The sequence below is a fragment of the Cuculus canorus genome, chromosome 3 (assembly GCF_017976375.1).
Source record: "Cuculus canorus isolate bCucCan1 chromosome 3, bCucCan1.pri, whole genome shotgun sequence".
In the NCBI taxonomy this organism is placed as follows: Eukaryota; Metazoa; Chordata; class Aves; order Cuculiformes; family Cuculidae; genus Cuculus; species Cuculus canorus.
In genome coordinates, this window is record NC_071403.1 from 65811255 (window position 1) to 65838523 (window position 27269).

Here is a 27269-nt window from a genome sequence, read left to right on the forward strand (position 1 = left end):
ACCACCTTTGCCTCTGCCTGTCCCATATTGTGCCTCTCCATCAGATTCCGGCAGCACACCAAGCCTTCAGCGGACATTCAGGCCCAGGATATCCCAGAGGTTTTTGGTCACTTGCAGTGGTTGGCTGGCAGCGTCCTTCTTCAGCCTGGAGTCAATCAGTTCATAGAGGCTCTTTGCAAGCTTGGTGACTGCAGCCCTGACTTTGCTGTTACGGAGATGCTTGCTCCCCTTTCTCAGGAAGAACCAGAGTATGGGCAGGGCATAGCACTTCATGGCTTCGGGTCTCTGGCGATAAACAGATGCCACAAGCCCTGCAGGGAGAGAAAGAGAAGCTTCTTAACAACCTCAATGCAAACAAGTACCCATCTGTATCTTTGCTTCTCAGAAGCCTTTCCTGGCTAATACCAGCAAGCACAAAAAGCCTGATGGTCCAGAAACAGGCAACCGTGGCTGATCACCCACTGAACAGGACAACCAGCCTAAAGGACCTTAATTTCTCCAAATCAGAGGCTTTGTATTTATGAAAGACTCAGCAAAGTGAATCACACGCATTTTGTAGAGCATTTCCCTATCCCTTTCTGCATTGCAAATGACAACAGTGTCAAGTTGCTGTGTATGTCCATTAAGATGTCGTCTCAAGCAGCTGCTGAAGGGGTTGAAATGCAGCTTAGAGAGGGAAAGATTTCCAATAAAAAGGATGATTGCTTTTCTGTGACCTGTGATAGTAAATGCTGAGATTCCATTCTGGCAGCTTCTTTTTCTCAGCACACAGCAAACAGCCGTTTGGTATCAGACTTCAAAGCTCCAGCCCATAGAGATGGGTACTGCTTGACAGTTCCATCAGAAACATCCATCACCTACTGATGTCTTGGGCAGAATGCTCTGATTTGAGCTTTCCCCTCTCATTCACGGTGCCTTTTAATGAACAGCTGCTTCAAAATGCAGGATGTCTTAGGAAATTGCCTAGACCCCCTTGCCAGAGCATCGAGCCTCTCTCAAGTGTAATGGCATTTAGCCCCACACCATTCCCTGCAAAAGGGAACAGAGAGAGAAAACCCTTACACAGGGGACTGACAGGTAACCAAAACAAATGCGCTCCCTCTCATTCTCTCTGATGTTTGCTCTCAGCTCATTTTCTGAATGGAACTGGATTAAATACAAACACAAATTTACTACCGAGAGCCTCCTCACATGGCAGATCTGGCCAACGGATCAAAATCTGGCACAGCTGGAGACAGCGTTCTTATATTCTGTTCAGCACAAGATTATAACTTTTGCCATTCCTTGGCTGTCACTGCCACAGCAAGCTGCTATTAGAAATCAATTATCAGCTGGATTGGTAGAGTGTCGGACACCGTTGGTATAGAAACAGACTGTTTGCACATCTCAGAATGCCCAAGTCCAGTGTCAGACCTGCAATACAGGCAGGAGCCTCAGTGGTTGGGCTGGACCACCTGCTTCTGTCTCTTTGCCTTCAGATCCTACCTCACACAAACCCCTTGCCTGTAACATGTGTTGAGTTCCCACCTACGCTGTGACCTCGAGGCTCTGTGGGACCCAGCCGCAAAAGTTTCCGACAGGACAACAAGAATCCCGTGGTGACTTAACAAACTGACCTCAGAAATACCAGTTGCCACCACTTTTCCTACAGGACGGTTGTTCGCTGCGGAAAAGGGAGCTCTTGCAGACCTCTGTGACCTTTACTGGACTCTCCTTCACAAGAGAAGCCAGCCAGGGTATTTTCAGCCCCTCTCTTGCCTGCAGATGCCCATCTCACATGCTGCACAGCTCAACTGCAGCCTGACAGCCCCTGCCAGACCCACTCAGTGTGTGCAGCTAGCAGGAGGGACAAGCTCAAGACCTTCTGGTGTTTGCTGAGCTACTGTGCTGCCTGTTCAGGGCCATTCCCTCTGAATATTCCCTCTGAAGACTCCTTGACTTGAGCAGTGGAGATCAGTTAAAGCACAGGATACCCGGGAGCCGCTCTGTGACATCCAGCAAAGCTTGGCTCTGCAGCAAGCACACTCGCTGGGCAAAGGCTCGCAGCAGCAGTGCGTTATCTGAAAGAGAAACTTTTATTCCCTCTTGCACTTCCACGTTTATAAGAAAATAAAACAGGGATGGGGAAGGTTACAGGCAGGGATAAGGGCATTTTGTAAAAGAAAGTGAATTCTGCTGGTTTTGGAGTCCTTCTCTTCTTCCTTCCTTCCAGCTTACTTGGTAGGATTTAAAATTCAAAAAGAAAAGCTCTCATCTCACCACAGTCAATCGAAAGTTTGGTGCTATACAAGGAGCTGTGTGAAAAATTTCACATCAGGGCCATCAAAATTAAATCACTTGTGAGCAGTGAAAAGTGTCCCGGTGCTTAGCAGAAGGGACCTCCTCCCTCCACTAGGAAAAGGGGGAGAAGGCTCAGCAGGCCACACTCCCATTCACACTTGGGGAGTTGTGGAGAGGGGAATGACAGAAAGCTCCATCCAAAACACTGAAGAGATCTGCCGCATCCACGTTCCTTACTGGTTTAGTGGATGGAAACTTAATAGAATGCAAATCTTAGCAATCCAATCCAACAAAAATGCAAACCAAAATGCATATTGTTTCCCAGGAGGAAGGGGGAGAAACAGTCGTGATAGAAGCTGGTCACTTCCCTCGTGCTCCTCTGGCAGGAACTTAAAATAATCGCAGAATCATCAAGGTTGGAAAAGACCTCCCAGATCATCAAGTCCAACCATTAACACAACACCACTGTGCCTTCTAAACCAAAAGCGCCCCATCTACACGGTTTTTTAACACCTCCAGGGATGGACACTCCACCACTTCTCTAGGCAGCCTCTTCCAGTGCTTCACCTCTCTTCTCTTCAACAGACTGGGATGGAAGGAAGAATCAGGCAGCACTTCATAAACACCTTCCAGCAGCTGGCTTTTTCCGCAGAAGACCACAGCTATCAACAGCCTTGATGTTCTCTCAACCCAAGGCAGGAGAAGCCACAGCTGAGGAGAGGCAGTGCCAGACGCCAGCCTTACCTAGGTGAGTAATGGATGCTTCCAGTGCTGCCACAGCTGCAGCATAAATCCCCGAGTGCTTTGAGTTCAGGCCGTTAGTGACTGTTGCGACCATGGAGACCAGCACTGGGTGTAAGGCATCTTTGAGCATGGGCATCATCAAAGCCAGGGCCTCCAGCGCCTGCCGGCACAATTTCTTGTTGCAATCCTAAAGTCTCAGTGCAAAAACATTGAAAAACTGTTAAGAAAACAAACAACATGAAATCTGATTTTTTTAATTCAGGCTTCACTTCACGAAGGGGTGCACAAGCACCCAGCAATGTCAAAGATGAGTGCAGTCCTTCCTGTGGGGTCAGCACTTGCCAGCACAATTACCCTCTTGCCCTGGGGCTGCTCCCTGCCGTGGCTTCACCACTTCAAGCTGGCGGAAAAGATTTTCCCATCTTATTAACAAGTTTATGTAGGGACAGGATAGTTCACTGGCATTTCTCTTTATCTATAGATCATTACATTAATCCTGTTTCAAGACTGCTCTTTGTTACAGAGCTAGCAGATGCCCATGATGCCCACTTTTCCATAAAGCTGTCTCAGGTACTGAGGGTAGTTCTGATTTTGCAAAAACTGTGGCTGGGTGAGAGCCGAGTTGTGTTTTATGTCTCAGAACGTGTGCCTGGACGAGCACAGGGCTCTCCTGAATTTCAAACTAACTAGGAGTAGGAGACAGTAGAAGCTACAGCAACAGTAAATTCTGTCATCATCTCACGAACGGCACCAATTTCATCTACTAGAGAAATATATCAGGACTGAAATGACTTGCCCTGATGTCGGGAGCTGTATTCAGTTATTTTAGGAAAGAAGGGACCAGCCTGTCTCAAACAACTCCTATGCAGTGCCAAGACAAACAGAGATAAGTCAACTGGTCCAGGGTTGGGAAGGGAGCTGATGGGAAAGGAGCCCTAGAGACTCCCTGCCTACCTGGACAATGTTCCTGGAGATGAACTGAGGGTTGTTTTTGCAGTGGTCTAGGAGGAGCTGTACTCATTCCATCCATGTCTGAAACTTCTGGGCTGTCAGGAGCTCATGGAGGGTCTTCAGAAGCTCTTTGGTATCTCTCCTAGTCCGAAGTGACGTGCCATGGACCGTCAGGTCGGGTAAGATGAGATCTTCAGATCCAGTCCTTGAACTGGAAAATAAAAAAAGATAAGACCTCGTGGTGATACCATCTTCAGGTAGTTGTGAGGAAAACATCTTGAGGAGACTTCCTAATGATGTGATTTCAGCTAGATCCTGAACAGAAACTGATCTTATGACACTCCTTGCAGGAGACAATGCACAAGTAACATTATCACTAATGCTTACTTAAGAAAACCAAGGCACCAAGAATGGGCTTATTTCATTTGTCTTCAGGTGTCTTCCCACGTACCCATCTAGCATCCCTTTGTGGGGAAAAAGAGGCACTACCTCGAAGTTGAAATGCCTCATCTTTTGGGAGGTGTCCGTATTACAAAGAAATTAATTGTCCTGGAGAAGTGTCCCTACCGAGGTATGGGAATCTGGATCGATACCTCCCATGTATCTGAACAGCTGAATCCTGCCCAGAGAGATTTAGGGCATATCTGAAAGTATGCAGAGGATCAGAAGCAGAGATGAAATCAGCAGCTGGCCACCCCACTACTGTGCTCACATTATTGTTTCCCTGAGGACTGAATCCACAGCTTAACGAACTTAGTGGGAAAGATTTTACCGAGGAAGAGAAACGTGAAGCTTGTCATATGCTCTGTCTGATAGAGCAAAAGTGCTCAGTACCGTCCATCAGAAGGCAGGTTGTCCTGGGGCATTGTCAAGTTGCTGTTCCAAGATTTCTTGTGGTCCTTGGCAGGTGAAAGTTCAGGTATACGGTGTTCTGTCCCCTAAAGACGTGTATAAGAAAACCCATCAATCAATCTAAACCAAGTAATTTCCCAGTTTATCTAAACCACAAGGTACAACGACAACCACTGCTACCAAGAAAGGCTTGGGAAAGCATTCAACAACTTTGAGAAGGAGAAAAGCCAGGTACTGAGTGACGTCCCCTATTTCTTTCCAGTAGCCCACAGCAGGTTATAGGTGCTGCCATAACAGGCAGCAGGATAAAGTCCTGAACTCATTAGTCAGGAGCATTAATGAGAGATGAGGATGTCTATGGACTCTCCATCTGCTGCACATTTATTGCAGGCAGAAGCCTTCTTAAAGGAAATAGTGGGAAAATTGTGGACTCTCTGGAGGTTGGCCCATTGTGTTGGGAGTTGATTTGGTTCACAATCTCCCTGTTCCAGCACAAAGGCACAATCTTTTCTAGAACATAAAAGGAGAGGAATGAAAAAGAAATAGGGATGTTTTCCAGTGGAAGCTGAATTCACAAAGCTTCTTTCAGCTCCACAGTGCGTGACCGCAGGGCAGTGTCCTCAGAGATTTATTATCATTGCCTTGTGCATCTTTTGTCTGCTTGGAAATTGTCTCAGCACTACAACTTCCTTCCGCTGTCGCAAAGACCTTTATTATCTTCTGAATCTCTCTTCTCACCTCCTGGCTTTATTGGCAGCAGTGGGGAGTGGGGTTGGCATATTTATGCTCCAAAATAAAAAGATTTTCTTCTACTTCCCCTTCCTGTTTGTGGCTGATATTCCAAATAAACCCACTTTATTTCTAATGACACAAGTCCTTTCACTGCCCACAGAAAACCAGGCTGGGGATCAATGGTTCATCCCCAGGAGCAAAATGGGTCAGCGGGAGAAGGATGAGATAAAGGAAGATGAGGAAAGTTTAATCTCATACTAGCAATCTTGGTACTCAAATAAAGACGATCTCTCTCCTGCCAAGCACTTACTTCCTTCTTAATTGTGGCCATAACCGCTTTCCAATCATGGGAGGGGACAGTGTGCTTCAAAATCTGATGAAATTTTTGATGACTCATCAATATCTTCAGCATCTTCTGTCCATAACACCTGGCACAGGAGAGAGAGACACATGAATGGCTGTTTTCTACAGACTGTGACTGGATTTTCTCCCTCACCTCATGAATAAACAAAGAGAAAGGGTTAATAAAATTAGCTGATGTTTTCATCTCCCCCTGTGTAAAACCTTAATGAAGGGATCACCTGGTCAGCTGAGAGAGACTGAGCTCCGCTTAGTGCCACTGCCCAAAGCTGCCAGCAGAACACAAGAGGCAAGAGGAGGACGTAGGACAGCAGGAAAACACGATTTCCCTCAGAAATGGGGGTTGTGCTTCTGAAGCATCACAGGATCCCATGGGATGTGCAAAGCCCACTCCTGCTTTGCTGCCATGGCTTATTTGCAGCATCTTGCTGCCACTGCACTATCATTTACCTTTCTTTAACTGGTGGAGAAACTGGGAGACACCTCCTCATGCTTAGTCTTTATTATCCTATACTACATGTGTGCACAGGGACTGCCAATTGCTCGCGTGTTCTTGCCATCCATTAACAGGAATTTAAATTAATAATCCAAGTCAGTGTTTGGGGGTTTTTGGTTTGGTTTTGCTGCTTGAGACTTCAGCAATCTTCAGGTAGATATTTGGAGGTTATTCAGCCATGAAAACAACAACATTAGACGATGACTAGGCAGAAAATATTGTGACTCTCATAGGCAACCAAATCTGCAGAAGAGGTTTCAAATAACTGAATATGTTGGCTAAAGGCAGTTGGAATTCTTCTGGAACAGTCTTAACCTAACCAGCAATAAAGGTTTGGGATCCTTCAGTGGGGAACAGTGGCACAAAAAAAAATGATGGACTAATCTGAGCTCAATTGGTCTGAACAAGGAATCATTGAAGTCGCAGGCATTTGACAATGGTCCTTCTTGCTGGACACCCTTCTCTTACCCAGTACAGTCACATTCCCAGATAGCATTATCCACGCCATGAAGTAACTTTCTAAGTATTCACTTTACCTTCCTCTCTTTTATGGTTTTAACACTTACAGCCAGGCCTCAAACAGTTTTCAAAGGTTCAGAGGTGAGGTGAAGACCATTACCTTGTGTCAGGATGACAATCCTGAGCAAGCTTCATTATCACTTTTACCAGCAGCTCAGCACTCTCCCGCCTGTCCGACAGGAGCTTCTTGGCTCCGATTCGCTCCACCATGGTCAGTAGGTGCTCAGCCGCACACTTCCGCACCACAACGATGCGGTCACTGAAAACAAGACAACAAACCCTGGGACAGAGGGAGAAGGAGGGCAAGAAGCAGAGGCCCCAATCATAGAACGCTCCCTATCACTGCTGGGGGAAGGAGGAATGTGCTCTCTCTGCCACTGAGCCACCCGTAGGAGATGCTGAATTCAGATAGACACAAAGCTGGCATTGATCAGAGGGACTACCTGCAGGGAAGAGGGAGGACTTTGATTTTCCTGGACTATTTGATGCCCAATTTCATTCCCTCTAAGAAAGAGGGAAATGTAAGACAATTCATGCTGACTTATCAGAGGACTCCCACTCCACAGAGAGAACTGCGGGACTGGGCTTATCCCACCTGTTTATCACCAAATCTGCACACCCTTGAAAATATCAAAGGAGAGGAAGAAAAACTGTGAGGCATGAAGCTGCGGAACATCCAGCATCACAGCCAGTTTGTTCTTTGAGGCTTGACAAGAGGTACATTTGGAAGCTTTAACCTTCTCCACAGCTGAGGAAAGGATGACATTGTTTCAGCCAGGATGCCCTCTTCGGAGGGTGCCTGTTTGAAAGCATCCGACCCAGCACAAATAGTCTGAGGCAGCATTTGCTTCCACTGTCCCCTGGGGGTCAAGCTGCAAAGGCACCTGTACAGAGGCTCAGCATCTCCTCCCTAACGCTTAGTGCCAGTTTGGTCAGAGAGTGGAGCTCTAAGCACACGACAGTCAGACAGACTCCTCTTGGCAGGAGCTGCACCTGCTGAGCAGGCTGTGCTGCACTCAGCATGTTCTCCCCGCGTGCTCCGTGTCCCAGCAATTCACCTCCACATTTATCTGATTAATGGCATGATGACAATTATGAGTTTTTCTCAGTGCCTCTGTAGTTAGCACTGTGAAATATCTACGGGTGCTCCCCGATGGAATTGCCACCGTCCCTCCTCTCGCAAAGCCTCGGGGCAATATCGTTTCCCTTTGCAGGGACCTTTGCTTCCCTATCATTCACCACGACTGGGCAGCGTAGACAGACTGTGAGAACAAGCAGGCTGAGCAGGGCAGAAGATGACAGAAGGAATGGAGCGAGGCTGATCAGAGAATCTAATCACTGACTTCACAGAAGATGCAGGAAAAAGGACCCTTCCCTCCCATCATTCTCTTTCTGCCTCCCGTCTCTTCCCACTACCCACACAGTTGAAGGTGAAGGATATCACTAAGAGAAGAATGACGTACTGGATTACATTAGCCGTGAGAGCTCTCATTGCTCGTGCAGGAGTCACACTGGCCACCATGACCCCCAGGGCTTCATTAGCTGCTTTGCAAATGAATTTGTTGCAGTCCGCTGTCTTCTGGAGCAAGACCTGAGTAGCCACATCCACCTGGGGATCCATGTGCTTCTTCATGGTCTTGAAGAGGTCTCTCAGAGTGCCCATTGCAGAGCGAGACACCTTTGAGTGGAGGTTGTTCACCTGGGGAAGTCAAGAAGGGAGCTACAAGAATTACCTTGTGAAGAAAATCAGTTCAGCTGAAACACTTTTCTGCATGTGTGTGTGTGGAACACAGGGGAGGAAATATCCTCAGAAATACAGAAGTGAAGGAAAATCAGATGAGCTAAGTTGAAAGGACTTCTCCTAACCCGGATCTCACAGGTGGGAGAACCCAAGTCCTGCATATATAAACAGGAAGAGTCCAACACACAAGGGGCATTCGAACCTTCAACATCATTAAATAGTGGCTAGAAGGACTGATTTTCCAGCAGCCAGCGGCCACAGTGCAAAATTCCACTGTCGCATGGAGGCAACAGATCACTGGAAAGGGCAAATTACCAAAACACAAGAAGAAAGGAAGAAGGAGAAGAACTTCAGGAAACACTGGAAAATAAATACTGCAGTCAATCTCCCAGAATGCTGAGAGGAAGAAGGAAGAGCGAGGAAGCTGAGAGGCAAATGCAGCAGTGTTCAGCTATGGCTTGGGCAGAGCTTTGTGCTGTGACAAATCACCTGGTTAGTGTCCCCATTTCTGCATTTGCATATTACGTTGTAATGACACCCAGCGCAAAGTGGAGAGAGACAGACACCCTCCATACCCGTGGATACAGCAACACGTACAGACAGATCATAGGGATAAGTGACACTCTGCACCCCATGTGCGAGGAATGTGGGACACAGCAAAACCCCATGCTTTTACCTCTTTGGTAACCGCCAAGGCAACGTCCTGAAGCCTAGACAGGAGGACTTCTTTATGGAAGACAGCCAGGCATCTGACCCTGAAGAATCCTCTCACCTTCTGCTTCCTGAAAGGCAATTGCAGAGAGGATGGATTTTTCTCACCACCCCAGCACCAGGCAGAACCTCTTAACTCACCAGGGGTTTGGCTCCGACCGTCAAAAGGACTTACTTCTCACACAGTCCCTTGTTGTCACAGGACACGGTGGCAACCAAAAGCATACGTAACTCCAACAGGCAATTACATGGTTTGAGAGTGGATGGGTTAATTTGTGGCCATTAAACAAGAAAGCCTTTCCAAAACCCCTGGCACACAAAGTCCCTGTGTCACTGCTTCCTGGAAGCTGAGAGCTTGTGCCATGTTTCTGTTTCTTGCACCCTCTCTGGAGACGTGGTCCTGCCTGGCTGTTCCTAGGGTTTTTCCCTCCTTGCCATCCCCACAGGGGAAGTTCAGGAGTGACAACCTGCACTGCCACTCCCTAGCAACCTAGATGTGTCAGGTCCCCATTCTCTCCTCCCCACACACCTTTCTAAAAAAAACAATATGTCCTAAAAGATTCCACACCTAGGCAAGAACAGCCAACATGCTGGGGTTTCCAGAAAATCCCTACACAAAATAACCGCAACAGCAACGTTATCTGAAAGCAGTAAAAGCCCCATCTTTCAGCACTTGCTTTGTGAAGGGCCTGAGACATGTGAAGGCACATGATGCAGTCAGTCACTGTGGTGCTGCAAGGGCGCATCGTTAGCACTGCAAAGATGATCTGAGGGCTGGAGCACCTCCCATACGAGGACAGGCTGAGAGAGCTGGGGTTGTTCAGCCTGGAGAAGAGAAGGCTCCAGGGAGACCTTAGACCTTCCAGTTCTGAAAGGGGCTACAGGAAAGCTGGGAAGGGGCTCTTGTTCAGGTAGTGCAGGGATAGGATGAGCAGGATAGGGGGAGTAGGTTTTAAACTGAAAGAGAAGAGACTGAGATCTTAGAAAGAAATGTTTTGCTGTGAGGGCGATGAGGCACTGGCATAGACACAGTGTGATTATCAACAAAGCATCTCTGTCCCACGTTAAGCAGTGAGGAGGAAAAAGTTAAATTCTAAGAGAGCAAGCTTCCTAAAGGATTTTTTCTTCTTCCTTGACTTCTGCCGTGAGCCCTTCAGGAGAAATGGCAGGATGAGTGGCTCTGCACCACGTCTCTGCCCATTTCTGCCTCTCTGCCCTCAAGACTTCTTTCACAGTGACACAGAGCAGAGGGCAATGCCGGGATAATGCATGGACCCACTGTGGCTGTAGCAAACCTGTACACTGAGAGGGAGAAAGAGCGAACAGGGGGCTTTCTTACCAGTTGTCACTGCTGAGCGATGCGAGCTCATTGAGCAGCGCCCGCCACGAGAGAAGGAAAGGTCTGACTTTCTGAGTGGGCTCACAATCTGTCTTCTCTCCCTGCACCAGCGAGTTTGCAGCAATGGGCGACTTCCCTGGAAGGAGAGGGTCAGACACCAGCATTGCATACCTGGGGCAAGACACCTCACCACCCCAGGTTGCAATCCCATCTGCCAGCCAGGATTACACATGGGCGCAGCCTGACATTGGCTCAGACACTTCCCTGCTGTCTGGCTCACTGCTTCCTCCAGCACTCAACCATCTCCCAGTCACCCCCACGATGGGCACCAGCTCCTTGGGTAAACCTGACATTTGCGTGCACAGGACCAGCTCCCAAGTCTGTATGGGTACCCCAACCAGCTCTGCAGCACTTGTGGATCCATAGTGCTGCAAGGGCTCAGAGGGAGCCAGTGCTGCCCAGCAGGACTTGCTGTCCCAGGAGCCAGCTCCTGCGATGTGCACGCTTCCCCCTGTATCACCTCCCTGTGATCTGGAGCACTGGGGACCAGTAACAGAAGCACCACGTAACAGAGTAGCGAGCTTGAACAACCAAGTCCTGCTGAGCTGGGGCGAATCCCCGTGGAGCAGCTGCCACAAAACAGTGATACCCGACCCATCAGACTGTGCCTCTGTCCCCATTTACTTTACATATTCTAGAGAGCAGACAGCTGAGTGCACATCTATTTTAGTATCCCATTGGGAAAGCAGTGCTTTATGGATTTTGCTGTTTTCCTAGTGTTATGAATATTTCTCTTCCAGAGGAGCCCACTGCCCGTGTTTCGAAGATGCTGATGTGAAGTATATATCATCGAATGTGCTTGTTTGCAAAGTGTGCAATGCCTAAGCTTTCTCTTGTGGGAAACTGCAATTTCTAGTCTAGGCAGTTGTGGCAAAACAGCCTTCCAAATGTGAACTGAGACTAAAAATATGTAAATATAGATGCAACTTGTCAGCAAACACACTCTCTTGATGATAAATAAGAAAATTCAGGTGACAAATGCATTTGTTATGAAACCTATTTGTCATCAAAAGCACAGTAGCTCCAAAAGTTCACATCTTGCTCACAAAAGCTCATTTTCTAAAGCGTAGATGAAAGCAACTGGGCTGTCTGAAAGTACTGAGTGCAAATATTGCACAGCAGTTAGGTGAACTGCTCTGGACTCTAGGGTTTTTGTGCTACCTGGCATGTCCTACAAAGTATGGAGGACGGACAACTGTTCAATATGAATGAAGAGCTACATGGTTCTGGTCCATTTTGAAAGTCGGTTTAGCATCACTACGGAATAGCATTCAAAGTACCATTCCTAGCTCCCAGTTTCTGAACTCACGCTACTCAGGATCACAATGTGAGGTAGGCTACCCACAAAGCAGCAAAGAGGATCACTCTGGAGTCACTATCTGCTGCACAGATATTGCAGGCAGAAGCAGCCTTGGAGCACCAGGCAGCCTCTTCCGTACCCTGTCTGCCACACACAGCCCCCGTGTTCGGGTGTTGGCTGAGGAGAAACTCCTTAATCTCAGTTTGCACCACAGGCGATGGGATGAGAGAGGCTTGAAACCACTACGCACTTCTAGGTGCAACAGCACGGTTGTACCAGGACACTAGTTGCCATGCAGAGACAACCTGTACGGCAACAATAGAAAAGCAAAGCCCATCAGCCCCACTGGAGTCAGAAGCGCTGCTGGCTTGGTCGGGTAAAGCGCAAGCACTGTGCTGAGGGCTCCAGTGTGGCTCTGCAATGCGAGCTCCTCAGCAGGGACTGCTGTCAGCAGGAAAACCTGTCCTATCACACCAGCAAGATTTCTTGCATTTTAAATAGAAATACTTTAACTTTGTTTCTCTCCGGTTGCACCCGGGTTGAAGAGCTCCCCCATTGGCCTCTCCTTGGAGGCAGCTCTCAATTAGAGTCTGATGCCCCGATGTAGTTTGCAAGATGGAATTATCCAGCCTGAAGGACTTGACAGGAGAAGAGGGGAAGGTGATACACTGGGACTAACTCAATGTGGGCCACTGGCAAGACACTGCAGGCCTTTTTATTTTTCTCTAGGAAGCGGAAATAGATCCTATTCTAACTTCCACCCAGGTGCAAGTGTAACAGCTTTCCAGTCTCATTGCATAGATGTTTACAACACTGCAAAGAGCCAGCAAGTGAGTAAAAATGCCCACAGCTACAGCAACCACTTACTTTCTTCAACTGCATCCCCAGAGTCAACATTCTGCGTAGGGCGCTGCAAGGAATTTGTCTTCTCTCTCTTCTCTCTCATCTCCCTCTCTTTACGCAAAAGCTCTGCTATTTTCATCCTCTGCTGTTGTATTTTCTTCTGAAGTAACTTGCACAAGGTAGCACAGACCTAGTTGTAAGGGAAGTACATCAGGAAGCATATAGAGAGGTACACAGACTACACACAACACCATACCAGGAACACAGTGGTAGACCGTTGTCGTCCTTACTGCAGATCCATATACATCCCAATAGCTTCAGAACAAGTCCTGCTTTCCTCCCCTTGGCACACAATCACACCCAGGGATGTGCAACACTCCATTGCCATAACCTTCCACTGGCACAAGAAACTGTTTCTCAATGTATGGCAGGAAGCCATGCTGGAACCAAGACAGTCATAGGAGGTCTCTAAGAGAGATAAAGAGCTCACAGCGCCAGGGAACGGGCAGTTCAGTTCCCACAGTTGAGTTAGGGGCTTGGCAACGGTGTCACGGGTTCACACAAATGGCCGGCAGACTTCATGACACCAACAAGACAACGCTGGAGACCAGGGAAGGTGGGTTATTCAGGAGAGGAAGATTTGATGTTTGGTGGCACTGTGCAGTCACTGAAAAGGAATCCTGCTCACCCCTGTCCTTGGCTCTTACTCTTTCAGTGTCGTCCTCCAAGTTATTCTCACTGAGAAGGCAAGGGCTCATGAGAGGATCTATCTCCTTTCTCTGGCTGAGTGGGGTGCTTGGTAACGAGGCCATGGGTTCACACAAGTGGCCAGCAGACTTCACACCACCAACATGTTTCCGGCAAACATGCAAGACGGGTTTCGGAATCCAGCGCTCTGCTAAGACATGGATATGGATTGTGGATGACAACAGCAAGGAATAGATGAGCCCTCCACACAGGTGGGGCACCACCATGCTGCACTGGCAGCTGAAACGACAGTGCTCTGTTGCCCATCAGATTCAAACCTACGACATGACAGAAGCCTCGGCCCAAGGCTTTTGGTGAGCACCTGTGTTTGACAGAGCGGAGCAGAGAGATGGTGATTGCCCTTGCCAAAAAGTTTCTCTTCTGTTCCTACCAATTTTATTTTTTTAGTAAACGTCTTCTTTTTCCCAGTTACTACAAGAACTCCTGTTTTTTATCAGCTATTTCCCTTTGTAGAGGGAGGAATCAACATGCCCTCCTCTTTGCTGGCATGTTTTAGAGGGTGTCTAAAGAAACGCTTAGGGTTGCTAGAGTATTACCAAACCCAGAATTGTGTTCTTGAAGCTGGAAAAATCATTTTCCTTGAGGGATTTCTTTGTCAATTGTAGCAGAACAGCCAACATTCTGGGTAGACTTGCTAACGGCCGAGTTTCCTAATGGGAATGGCGAAGTGCAGCTCACTCTGGGATACTCTCCAGCGGAGCTGGTAGAACTCTGAGAACTCATCATTCCTTACATAGCTTCACAGATGATAAAATCAAGTGATAGCTAAGCAGTAAAAAAGGAGTAACTTTCTTAAATGAGGATTTCTTTCCCCTGTGAAATGGTCAGGTCGATAATGAAAGAGAGATGGTTTAACGCTGTAGCTCCTTTCTAGTTCAGAAAGTATCCAGCAAAAATGTCACTTACTTATTCAGCAATGCTTCTCCCCAGCTGTATCCTGGCTGCATCTGAGCAGTAAGGGAATAAGCCCTCGCGGGCCATGCCCATTAGTTGGCAGAACACCAGGCTGAGGGATCAGTGGGTCTTATTCCTTTATCTGCATCAGCAAAAGTACTCGCTAAATCCTCCTCTCTCCTGTCGCTACAAACACACAGAAGGCAAATGGACAGCAACAGCATCACCGAGGGTTTCAGCTTAAAAGTATTGGCTGACACAGATGCACCAGACACCGCAGATTGTCTTACAGAACTCATATTGCCAGTGACAACACAAGGCATGGAGGGGGTGAAGCCAGCAGGCACCTCCTACCCTAGCCTCAGTCTGGCAATACTTTATTGCAAAAATAGGCAATGTTGACAGATCTAGCTCAGATCTCAGTGTTCTGTTCAGACACTGCTCTAAGGGGAGCTTTTCTCCTTTAAGTGTGGAAGGGAGGAGTGGGAACTTTTCTCATTTCACGCAAAACACCTTGATTTTCTCAAATGTTTGTGGCATTAAAAAGCTTGCAGGGAGATAAAAGCTACAAGCATGAGGTAGAGGGGCATCTTCTTTCCCTGCTCCGGGCTTCCAGGCCCCGGGCCTTCCCTCTCACTCCTGTCATTCATAACCCCATGCCGGCATCATTGTCACCAGATCACCAGAGCATTTACCAATCACTGGGTTCTGGGGGAGCCCTTGGAGAACATTGAGGAATTGCAGGATGGTTTTTGACTGAACTTCCACAGTGCCACCTACAGCCCAGGACTCCTATGGCCCTTTGGGGGCACCCCTGTCCTGTACCTACCTGGAGGCTTATGGACATCCTCGTCACGTCCAGTGCTTGATCTTGCCCTTAAGAAATTTAAGATAAAAGAACGTATAAGAAGACAGAAGAAGAAGGGGAGTAGTATTAAAGGAGGGGAACTTTCTTAGCAAGGCCATTCTGATAGAGGAGGGATCATAGAATGGTTTGGGTTGGAAGGAATCACAAAGCCAATGCAGTTGTGACCATCCTGGATCCACTGGATCACGTTGCTCCAAGCCCCAGCGAGCCGGGCCTTGAACAGCTCCAGGGATGGGGCAGCCACAAATTCTCTGGGTAGCCTGGGCCAGTGCCTCACCACCCGCACAGGAAAAGATTTCTTCCTAAAATTTCATCTCAATCTCCTCTCTTTCAGCTTAAAAACTGTTCCCCTCACCCTATCCTTGCATTCCCTGATCAAGAGCCCCTCCGCATCTTTATAGCTCTGCATGGGAAATGCAACCCATAAACCAACACTACCCAAAGCTGATGAATTACCATTAAACCTGTAGCTGCCAAAGTCATACAGACTGATGCCTCCTGACCACAATCCAACACCTCCCTGCTCTTTCAAGAGAAAAGGGTTTCTTCCACTTCAGCTGGTAGAGAAGTAGATTGAGATTGCCCTTCAAAAACTATGCTGAAGCTTTTACATTGCAACAGTGTTTCTAGGATTCCTTATTTATGGCCATAACTAGGATAAGGTTGACGGCCAGATTTCCCCAGACAGATCCAAGGAATTACCTTTCCATCAGTTGCAGACCTATTACTGTCCTCTAGGACCTTGCCTGCCCCGTTTGATCTTAAACCAGATGTAAATATTAAACATCTAGAGGATTATATACCTCTAACCAGAGATTCACCTTGGCTCTCACTTCTGGGGAAGCCCAGACATGGAGAAGTTCTTGCAGGTTCAGGTGTTGGCTATCAAAGATAACGCACAAGCCCACATACCTATTCAGATCCATGCAATACAGCTCGCAAATGGCACCACAAGTGTTACAGAGGAAATCAGTACCAGAGCCCAGCAGAGGACCTGCTTTCAAGGTCCCCTGAAGTCCTGCCTCCTCCTTCCTCCCAGCACCCCAGCTTTTAGAGTGTATGAGGTTGGTTATGAGTTTGTGCTGGATCATCACAGATACACAAAATGGTGAGTGCACAGGAGTTGGTATAAATGTATTTCAGAGCTGGCTGAGGAAAATAACCTCCCGAGATGAGAAGTGTGAGGTAAACGGCATAGTGGAGAAGCAGATGCCATGGCTTACCTTGTCTCCAGGGCCTCCTGGCAAATCAGGTGCTGAGAGCTTGGCAGAGGCACTTCAGCACTGTCAGGATCCTCATGAGATGCTCTGGGTGCCTTGTGGATAGGGCCAATCATAGGCACTCCCAGTGACTTCTTCCCATTCTCTCCGCTGCAATGAAAGGGCAGCAGGAAAGCCTGGAGAGAAGAGAACACAGTGCTCAGCCCAAGCATCCAGACTTCTGCCTTGGTGTCACAAGAAGTTTAGCCACTTAGCTTTTGGCTAAGATGTGGCAGGAAAAGTCAAAGTGATGGAGCAGCATGGCCTAGGATGGGCAACGGAAAGGCAAGTGCTAGGGGAGAGACCGTCCCCCATGCTATTGCCAGCTCTCTCCCCTCACCCACCACTCTGGCAGTGCCTGCGTTCCCACCTGGCATCCATCGTCTTGGCATAAGCGCATTCTGGGTTGCTGTTACCTCTGGTAGCCTTTCTGATGATACAGGAATGGCTTTACATCACTGTCCCTAAAGTGCTTACAAGCCACTGCTGAACTCCAGCCAGGTCCCCACAAGGTCACTTTGCATGCTGACAAAACCTCCTTGGCTCAAGCCCATCATTTTTTGGCCCTGTATCTGCAAGGCTGCCATCAAGAAGACCAGCCTTTCTTTGGTTATCCTGGTTAAACAAGCTGCTACTCATCTGCCTTTCCCTGCCCACCATGGCACAACCAAAACAAATGCAGCTTCTGTCCCTCCTGCAACGACAATCCAGAGGATGGGGTCTGGACTCCATTCCCCATGGCCACAATTGCCACTTCCATCCCTGGCATTTCTGGGCAGAACCATAGAAGAGGATAAAGCTGCACAGAAGCCACCGAGCTCCAGGAAAGTTAGTAGAGAGAACTGTGAAGAAAGGTATGGCTCTACAGCTCAGAGGCTGAGGCAGCCTAGAGCTGAGATTGCAGAACTGCCTGTTCCCGCAAACTTTTGCCTTCTAAAGCTGAGAGAGCCAATAGAAAAAGGCACAAAGGCACTGGTATTTCAGTAGCACACGGCTGACAGATGGCTGCTTTTTGTAGCTGTAGGAGATGCTTGACCAGATTAGACACATTTTTAGTTGCTCTGACTGGTTGCTGCTGTGTTCTCAGTCATGAAATGCAGCAGGAGCCTCTAGAGAGCACAGAAACTATTTCAAGATTGCTTCCCCTATTGATATACGCTGAGGACATGAAGTCTGTGGTGCACACATTGCAAAGACGGCCTGAAGCACAATGTGCAGCTGAGCTCTTCCTTGGCTCAGCTGCTTCCCTGGGCTCACACCACCGGGAAGGAAGATCTCAGAGCTCTGCCTACAGGAGATAAACTGAGGATCCACCACATGTGATTTGTCTTGGGTTCCTTATGTAGCCTCCTGGTCCTCCTGACTTCGGCTCCTTGTTGTTCCCATCACTACTATCACATCCTGGGCTATTTCCGTCCTGCTCTCTGTTTCTCATCCTTGTGACCATTTGGCAAGAATGGCACTTCTGGGTGAGAGTTATGGGCTTGGAGGTTACCAGGAGCCTCTGGCAAGCCGACTGGGTGACTGTTGGCTTCAGGGCAACCTTCTTAGGGTCACTGCAGTCGATCAGCCCTGCAAAGCAGAGACACAAAGCAGCATGGAAGCAGCAGTGCAAACCTAAAGCCTCTGCAGCTGGATATCTCACTGGAAAGGTTTCTTGGAAACCTCTCAAAAACTGCGGAGGGAAACACACTGCTGCTGGCAGCCACTTGAAGTGGGCCCATGGACAATGCTTGACTCACTTCCACAGAGCCCCCAGAGGAGCACCGGGGCTATCTGGGCTCCCGTCAGACAAGAGGGAGTGCATGGACCTGTGCTCTACACGCAGATCTCACCTGCACACACCCCTCCTGTTCCTCCCCTGCCCCATAGCTCTGCATCCCTACAGGAACAGGACGGCTCTGCAGAGGACTGAGAGCACAGAAGGGCATTGCAGGAGGGCACAACCAGGGAGGAGTGGTCACTGGGAATGTGTGCTAGATCTCCAAGCTGAGAAAAGATGCTTCTCCCCACAGGGGAGCAGGCAGGCTCCCGCCTTACCTAGCTGAGAGGTTAATGAACCCTCAGACATCCTCCTCATCTCCAGCTTCTTGGTCTTCAGGGCAGCGCTGCTCATTGCCGTGGGCCAGGGGTCCACGGTGAGAAAGGTGGGAGAGATGAATGAGGAATTCAGATGTTTCTTCATCGTTCAGACCAGTTTGATTCTACTTTTCATAGAAGTGGCATCAGTTGAATTCTGCCAACACTGAACTGGTGAGCCAGGAGAGAGGGGCTGACAGCCCCACTGCTGAGAGGGGAAAACAGGATCCCATCTCAGGCCCTGGCTCTGTGAAAACTGCTGGTAATGACCCTCTCAGTGCTACTGGTGTTCCTGGAAAGCAGAGCGGCATCTCAGCAAGCAGGCAGGCCTTGCCACTGTTTCTATTTGTAAGTGGTTTCCTTGTTGCTAAGTTTGCAGATGACACAAAACTGGGGAGAAGCTGTTGACACTCTTGAAGGCAGAGAGTCCCTGCAGTGGGACCTAGACAAACCAGAGAGCTCGGCAATCACCAACCACATGAAGTTTTAACACAGGCAGGTGCCAGATTTTGCACCTGGGACACGGCAATCCTGGAGGTACATACAGACTGGCAGTGAGGGGTTGGAGAGAAGCCCTGCAGAAAGGGATCAGGGAGTTTCTGCCTGACGGCAAGTTGAACGTGAGCCAACAGTGCGCCCTGGCAGCCAAGAGGGCCAACCATGTCCCGGGGTGCGTCAAGCACTGCATTGCTATCCAGTCAAGCCAGGTGATTGTCCAGCTCTGTTTGGCTCTGCTACGGCCCCACCTTGAGTACTGTGTGCAGTTTGGGGCACCACGGGATAAAAAGAATAACAAGCTACTGAAGAGTCTCTAGAGACAATCTTCTAATAATTAAATAGTTAAATTCTCACCAGTGCTAGAAGAAGACCAAGCACTACTTTGCTTTTTTTTTCCGCCTGAACACCTCAGCATCCCTGAAATGTGGCGAACACGAGGCAGGAGAGCCCACCTGCACTGAATTAGCCCCTACCCAGCCACCCTGTGCTCCTCCCTGCAGGCAGGCACAGCCTCATCTGACTCTGGTCTGGTGGAGGTAGGAGTGCTCCTCTTAGGGCATCAGTGTCTTAGCTGGAGAGTCACAACAATGAAACAATGAAACCTGGACAGAAAACAGGGACTGGCAGGGAATGCTTCATCCTCGTGGACTGTGAGGAGCAGTGTGCATGAAAGTACCAACTGGGGCCAACAGGCTTGGTGCGGTGCCTGCTTCCCTGGGGAGCTGTTCCAGTCCTCCTGCAGCCTCTGAGGGTCTGAGGGAAGAACCTTTTCCTAATATCCAAGCTATACCCTCCCCTGGCTCATCCTTCTGACAGAGAAGAACAGAGAGACAGAGATTGCCCTTGCCAAAAAAGTTCTCGTGTTTCCCCCTTACTCTTTCAATGCTGTCCTTCATGTCATTGCAACTCAGAAGGGGAAGGCTCATGAGACAATCCATCTCCTTGGCCTGGTTGAGTGGGGCACTTGGTAACGGGGCCACAAGTTCACACAAACGTCCAGCAGACTTGATGCCACCACCAACACGTTTCAGGAGACCAGGCAAGATGGGTTCCTCAAGAGAGGAAGATTAGATGTTCAGTGACAGTGAGCAGTTGCTTAGAAGGAAGCCAGCTCAGTCCTGTCCTTAGCTCTTAGCCTTTCAGTACTGTCCTTCAAGTCATTGTCACTCAGAAGACGAGGGCTCATGTGATGTTCCATCTGCTTGGTCTGGCAGTGCTGGGGGCTTGTTAATGGGGCCAGAGGTTCACATAAATCATAAATGTCTGTCAGACTTCCCACCACCACCACTAGGCTGCTGGAGACCAGGCAAGCTGGGTTTTGCCACTCCCTCCTCCCAAGGACAATAAGCCACTGCCTCACTAGCCAAGCTGGAAAAAACAGTTTCACAGCACCCTCTACAGTCTTCACCTTGCTGCAGAGCTACACACTCCGCCTCTAGATCTATCACCAAGGCCTTAACCGTTTCTTTCAAGGCCTGATTTTCTCTCTTAGTTTCAAGTCTCTCAGAATTTCTTTTCTGAGCAGCCACCCACGTGTCTGCCAGGACTTCAGAAATAACTAACAATTCAAAAAACAATAGCGGGGGCAAGAGAAAGAAGGCATGTCGCAGGTGGCCATCATGTCAATGCCAGAAATGACCATTTCCTTTTCAGCTCTCAAGCCTCTACCCCTTAACACAATGTCGCCGTGTCGCCACTCAGATATCCTGTCTGTGATGCCAATAATCACTCCTTTAACATCGGCTCGTTAGTCCCATCACTGCCATCACAGCCTGGGCCATTTTCCTCCTGCTCTCCATTTCTCATCCTGCTGACCCTTTCAGGAGAATGGCCCTTCTGGATGGGAGGTATAGGCTTGGAGCCTATGGGGAGTTGAGTGAGCCACCATTGGCTTCAGAGCAACCTTCTTAGGGTCACTGCAGTCGATCAGCCCTGCAAAGCAGAGACACAAAGCAGCATGGAAGCAGCACTGCAAACCTAAAGCCTCTGCAGCTGGAGATATCACTGGAAAGGCTAATGAAGCCTCAGACATTCTCCTCATCTCCAGCTTCTTGGTCTTCAGGGCAGCGCTGCTCATTGCCGTGGGCCAGGGGTCGTGGGCCATGGCTTGGTGGGAAAGGTGGGAGAGATGAGTGAGGCATTCAAAGGTTACTTCATCATTCAGACCAGTTTGATTCTACTTTTCATAGAAGTGGCATCAGTCGAATTCATCTGAACCGCACTGCGCTGCTGAGCCAGGAGAGAGAGGCTGACAGCCCCACTGCTGAGAGGGGAAAACAGGTTCCCATCTCAGGCCCTAACTCTGTGAAAACTACTGGTAATGACCCTCTCGGTGCTACTGGTGTTCCTGGAGAGCTCCAACAAAGAGCACTGGTGGGGTGGTAGGGTAGTCTAAGGACAAACAGCAAAACAAGTTATAAAAGCTCATATTTTTTCAATGAGAGCAATTCACCTAATTGAGTGGTATATGAATACCCTCTAATATTTAATAATTTAATCAGAATAACAAATCAAATAATCTAAAATAACAAAGCAACCAAATAGAGGCGCACATAAGCTCCATGCTCTTGGAAAGCCTTGATAAAAACTTCCTGCAGTTAACTGGTATAGACAAAAGATCCTTGAATAAGCTGCAGAACACAGATTTCCCATACAAACAAAAATCCAATCTTAAAAGCTTTTTGAGTTGGTGATACTAGAGCCCCGAGTCACGCCCCAGGGAAGAACCATGTATTTCCTTGTAAGGCTGCCTGGCTTGGGAGTTCAAAGCTGCATCTTTGGGAGTTCACCTTTCATCTCCTGATGCCCCACTGCAGATAAGAGCTGATTAAAACCACACTTGATTTAAATTCACTAGATGAACAGAAAAGGGCTGACAGGGTGGCAGAAGTGGGAAGGAGGCATTGGCACAGGTGCACACCACTGCGTAAAGGCTTGGGAAGACAAAGCTACCACACACGTCCCAGAGGCAGTAGCACTGCTAGCATTTGGCTGCTGGCCCTCCTGCAGGTCCATCCTCACGCTGAGGTTTGCTGCGAGACCGCTGCCACACCACAAACCAACTGTATGGGGCCTAAACTCAGCCTCTGAGTGGATACCAGCTGGGGTGGAAATAACAGTTGGCATCCTCCAGCATTTCTGCATCAGCCAGGGCCACCCACAACTTTCTGGGTGACATCCTGCAGCACCTTCCTACCTCTAGGACGTAAACTCTGCAAGCACAGCTCATATTGAGACTAGAAATAAGTAGATAAATCAATAAAAGGTGCTACCTGCCTTTTTCTAGTCCAGGAATCTCTGCCTCCCACGCTGCTGCCCGCTGAGCCCAGCGCACACCGACACAAGCCCAGCAATAGGGAAGGTGTTGGCACAGAACAGAAGCTGTCCCAGAGTGGTGCCCAGCCAGCTGCTGCAGGTGCTGGGAATCCAGCTAAAGGCTGTCTAAACTTTCCTAATGGTTAAAAAGAGAAGCCCAGGGCCTCTCCGGACACTAGAGCAACAGCAGCGTTAGGATTAGTCTGGAGATGGGGTGCAGATGATGGCAATGCCTCCCACTCATTTTTTGTTCAACCTCCAGCAGAGAGCACCAGGCATCACCAACATGCTACATATCCCGAGCTTACCAATAGCTTTTTGGTTTTGTTTTGCTGCCACAGGAAAGCGTCCTGCTAAAATACATTGCCACAAGGCTTCCCCACCTTCAAAAATGAATGAGGTCCTTTGAAATCAAGCTGGGAAGGAGAACAGGACTAACCAACACTTATGTGGGAACAACAGCAAGGCTGACACTCGGATTTTCTTTCTGTAATGAAGAGAAACTAGTAAACAATCCCACCAAAGTCAAAATAAAGAGGAAGGGCAGATGTGTTTACCAGATAAAGAACTCATCATTAGAAATGAACATATAAAATTTAATAGCTTGGTTTAAAATACATTTTCAATTAAAAAACAGCAGGCAAAACCAGAAAAAAAAAATCAGTTTTGTAAAACATACATGACATTGCTGCTACTGTTATAAGACCCGTGTCCCAGAATATCATAGGAGCAGAAAACAATTGTCAGATTTAGTTCACATACTTCATTAAGCAGTAAAAAGAAATAACATTCGTGTCAATCCTACCTCTATGGAGACTCTAAATCTACTTCCCTGACCCTAGACTGAGTTCCTGTAATAAAACTTCCATTTTCAATAAAAATGTGTAAATATATGCGTATTCTATATATCAAGTTTAAAAAAAAGATTCCCTTGCCATAGTAAGATTATTCCCGTGACTGATGAAGGGAAGCCCAAGCGGTGGGTTGGTGTTGGCTGGGTATGAGTCCTGTGGCTGCTCTGCTCTGCAGGCGACGGAGTCCTGTATGGTGTGGTATGTGTCAGCCAACTCTCTTCAACATTGTGCTGCGCATCCGCTTCTCTCCTTCAGCTTCAAGCCCACGGGCTCTGTCCATGCGCCCGATCATGGATGCATCATCCAGAGTTTGCTCAACTCCAGCCACAGAGCAAAGAGGGGAGCACATTGTGCCCAGAGCATCGGCAAGCCTCTGTGAGGCCCATCAATGGAGGAGAAAGAGGAGGAGGAGGGAGGGGTGAATGGAGCAGTCTATGAACCAGCTCGATTCCAGAATACTATATTTCATATAAATCATTAAAAAAATATGGTGAGGAAGGACTTCAAGTGGTCACCTAAGTCTCAGCACCAAGGAAAGTCAACTATACCCGTGACAGTCTAGAGAAACCTTTGCATAACCTGGCTCTGAGGAAACTCCACCACCTCCCTGGGCAACTTGCTTTTCTCACTAGAGAAAACTGCCTCAACACCTAAGCCAAATTTCTGCAATTTATGCCCACTATTTCTTGTTGTGCTTGCAACGGACTGGAAGAACACTTCCGTGTGTTGGGAGGCTGCTCCTCTTGACATTCCCTTCTGAAGATGACCTCTCACCAGACAAGTCATCCAGCCCCTCTTCCTCAGAAGAGGCTGAAGGACCAGGCCATCTGCCTTCTCTGGGACACCTGATAGGACCAGGCTCTGCTGGCAGGGCCGGGCTCAGCACAGGGCACAGTGCTCCAGCCAAGGCCTCAGTGATGCCAACTAGAGCAAAAGGTAGGTCTCCTGTTTCTTGTAGGCCATGCTCCTGCTTATCAACTCAACATGGCATTTGTTTCCCTCTTCCAAACAGCAGCATGACACAGCTGAACACACAGTTACAATTCGTTAAGTAGAATCGTTAACCATTAAGTAGAATCATATCCTACTTTTCCAGGCTATTTCTCCAGCCTATCCAGATTGACCTTCACGTCCTAGGTAAGGCACGTGCAGCTCTTCCCAGCTTTGTGCTGTCTCTTTATCTCTTTAATTATCCAGATCCCTAACAAAAGCACTAAGTGATGCTGGACCTGATACTCACACTCATCTGCTCAACCCCATAATGCAGGTTTTTGCCTTAGAGCCTTGTGCTGCCTCTTAAATGTTTCTCACTTGCTACTATCCAGAGTGTGCCTTTCCTTCATAAACACATGCACAAAATAAGTAAATAACTGTATGATCTACTGCAAAGCAGTATTTTTTGGAGCCGTTTGGCACTCCCAGCTGGGGCTAGGCTCAGGATGCCTGCTACCAGCTCCCCGTTTGGTCACTCCACCTCAGCAGTGAGTCAATGCCTAGCAATGCACATACATCAGGAATGCTTATAACCTGCTTGTGGCCCCTTGTCCCTGCAACCGCTTGATCTTCTGCGCTGGGACACCACCTTCCTCTCAAAAGCCTTGCCTGTGCACTTTCAGTTGTCAGCATCCTAGGACCTGGCAAGCTGGCTCTGGCCCTTGGGTTCATCCAGCACGAGATGCTGTTCAGGCAGCATCCAGCTGAGACTTAGGTACACTGCTACAGAAAAAAAATCCACTCTCCAGATGATCTTCTTCCTGACCCCCAGACTTAAGATTTCAAGGAAACTACAAGTGCTCAGCTCCTCTTGAGAGCCAGCTCTCAGACTTGGCCCAAATCGCCTCCCAGAGCAGCGGTGTGCAACCTTTTCAGGGCTCAACTGGCAGCTCATCAGAGAAGCCAGGACTGCTGTTGCCTTGCAGTGCAGGAGGGTTTAGGAGAGAGCTGGTACCTTTTTCTTTACACGCAGGAAGATCCGTGTTGAACAAGCAGGTCTCTTGTGCCTTCTATGAACGTACAAACGTGTGCTCACCTTTGGTGCATGTTAAGGGTTTGTCCATTTTTAAATAGCTATGTTAAATATCCGTTTTCTCTGTATATGGCATCCTTTTAGATGGGCTTCATTGCATATATTCACGGTATATACAGAACACCATATTTTATATATTATATATCACTTGTATATACACATTTACAAACCTTCAAAAAATATATTGCACTTATATACAATATAGCTTCATCTGATGAGAGTTCACACATTTACTAAGGCGAGTTCTTCATACGCAAGGCAGTTTTACATTCCCCCCCCAAACAACACAAGTGATTTCAACAGTCTGCCCTGTTCAAGAGTAAACATTATAAAGACTTTTCTCCAACCTGCACACAATTCCTACTAGTATTAATTACTAGTTTTGCATCTCTACCTAGCAGAAAACAGTCCAATAAAATGGTATTCGATGATAACGGGTTCAAACATGGTTACTGAACAGATAAATAAGATATCACCACTCTAAAAGGCCACCTTCCAGGGGTTTTCCCCTCCTGTATTTACTAGTGGTTTTATACACACTCTATTTAATCACCTATCTTTGCTCACTCATTTCAAGTGCAAATAAGGTCATGAGTATTACAATGTCCTTTGGAACGAACAGAAAAAAAACCTGTATTAAGGAAAAACACTCCTCTGCTCCCCAGAACAAATCTACATCTGGCTTTCTTCTGGAGAAGGCGATTAGTGTTTTGCCCAACATCCTAAATTATGGGAAAACGTTCACTTGAGACCTTTGTTTAAAATCCACAGAGGATCCATGATCTTAGATCTCAGTGAGAGTGAGTTTGTAGGATCCTCCAACTTCTTCAATCTGTAACTGGAAGGTATCTTCATTAGAATAGTGTTTCACGATGTTATCATCCATGTTGACCAGAATCCTGGAAAAATAGAATAAGTCAGGGAGCTATTACAGTTCTGAATTTCACAGACAGCAAAGATACCCTCCAGTCTCAGAGAGCCTGAACTGTCCAGCGGTAACACAAGATTCCTGTCTGTCCTTCTCTGTCCCATTGCTTCCTATAGCAGATCTAGCTGTTCTTATCCAAATCTGCCATCAAGGCTGGCAGCTGTGCTTCTAGGACCTGAATGAAAGGCTTAACTCTGGCCCCAGGATCAGGGCGGGAGGGAAATCTTGGAACAGGCAGAAATCCTCCTGAAGCTGCAGATGCTTGGGGTTCTGAACTGGTTTGTTTGACAGCTACAATCAGCACAAGCCTATACAGAGGTCGAAAAGAAAAGATTGGTGCTTCACTGCATCCAGTCACAAACCTGTGTGTTTGTGTGTTTAACACACATGCATGTGAGTGTATGTGGGCACACACAAAACCAACCTTAGTGGTGGTTTAGCTACCATCAATTTGAAGCTTCTGCAGTTGTTTTGCTGCAGTAATTCTGCTATAGAAGCATAACTCTTGAAATGACATTCCAAAAGTGATTAAAGGACATTTTTCCAGACAGAGGGGCTTTGGGGAAGGGGCTAAGACACCAAAGTGACTTAGGAGAAAAAAACAAGAAAATTACTGAGAGATTAGAAAGAAAAAAACCCAAGAAAATTAGAGATTAAAAGGTGAAACAAAAGCAGACATATTCAGGAATTCAATTATTTATGTAACAAAACAAAAATACACTGTGGAGTGTGGCCTCTGTGGGGAATGGGTACTTTGCAAGTAAAGTTCTCTTCAATTGAGCACAAGAGAAGACAACCAAGTTTAGTAGTTGTAGCCAAATATAGACATGGTGAATTCAGTTAATCTCTGGA

General features: G+C 47.8%; 2 protein-coding genes across 6 annotated transcripts in view; both read right to left on the bottom strand.

Annotated features, from left to right (window-relative positions):
* TOGARAM2 (TOG array regulator of axonemal microtubules 2) lies at nt 1-23812 on the bottom strand. The gene is given in 18 exon segments (XM_054062335.1): nt 1-311; nt 1974-2060; nt 3025-3241; nt 3979-4186; nt 4810-4913; nt 5870-5987; nt 7035-7193; nt 8398-8633; nt 9352-9457; nt 10726-10861; nt 12953-13118; nt 13516-13823; nt 15420-15466; nt 16682-16854; nt 18021-18289; nt 20703-20852; nt 21272-21470; nt 23678-23812. Coding segments are annotated over 18 exon segments (3063 nt in total). The 3' UTR covers nt 1-66.
* The window catches only part of GRHL1 (grainyhead like transcription factor 1), a 45721-nt gene continuing 41633 nt past the window's right edge, over nt 23182-27269 (bottom strand). For all 5 annotated transcript variants that reach the window (XM_054063372.1, XM_054063370.1, XM_054063369.1 and 2 more), the window contains exon 16: nt 23182-26388. In XM_054063372.1, the coding sequence (XP_053919347.1) occupies nt 26274-26388 (115 nt within the window). In that variant the 3' untranslated portion in view covers nt 23182-26273. The remainder of the gene's footprint in view (nt 26389-27269) is intronic.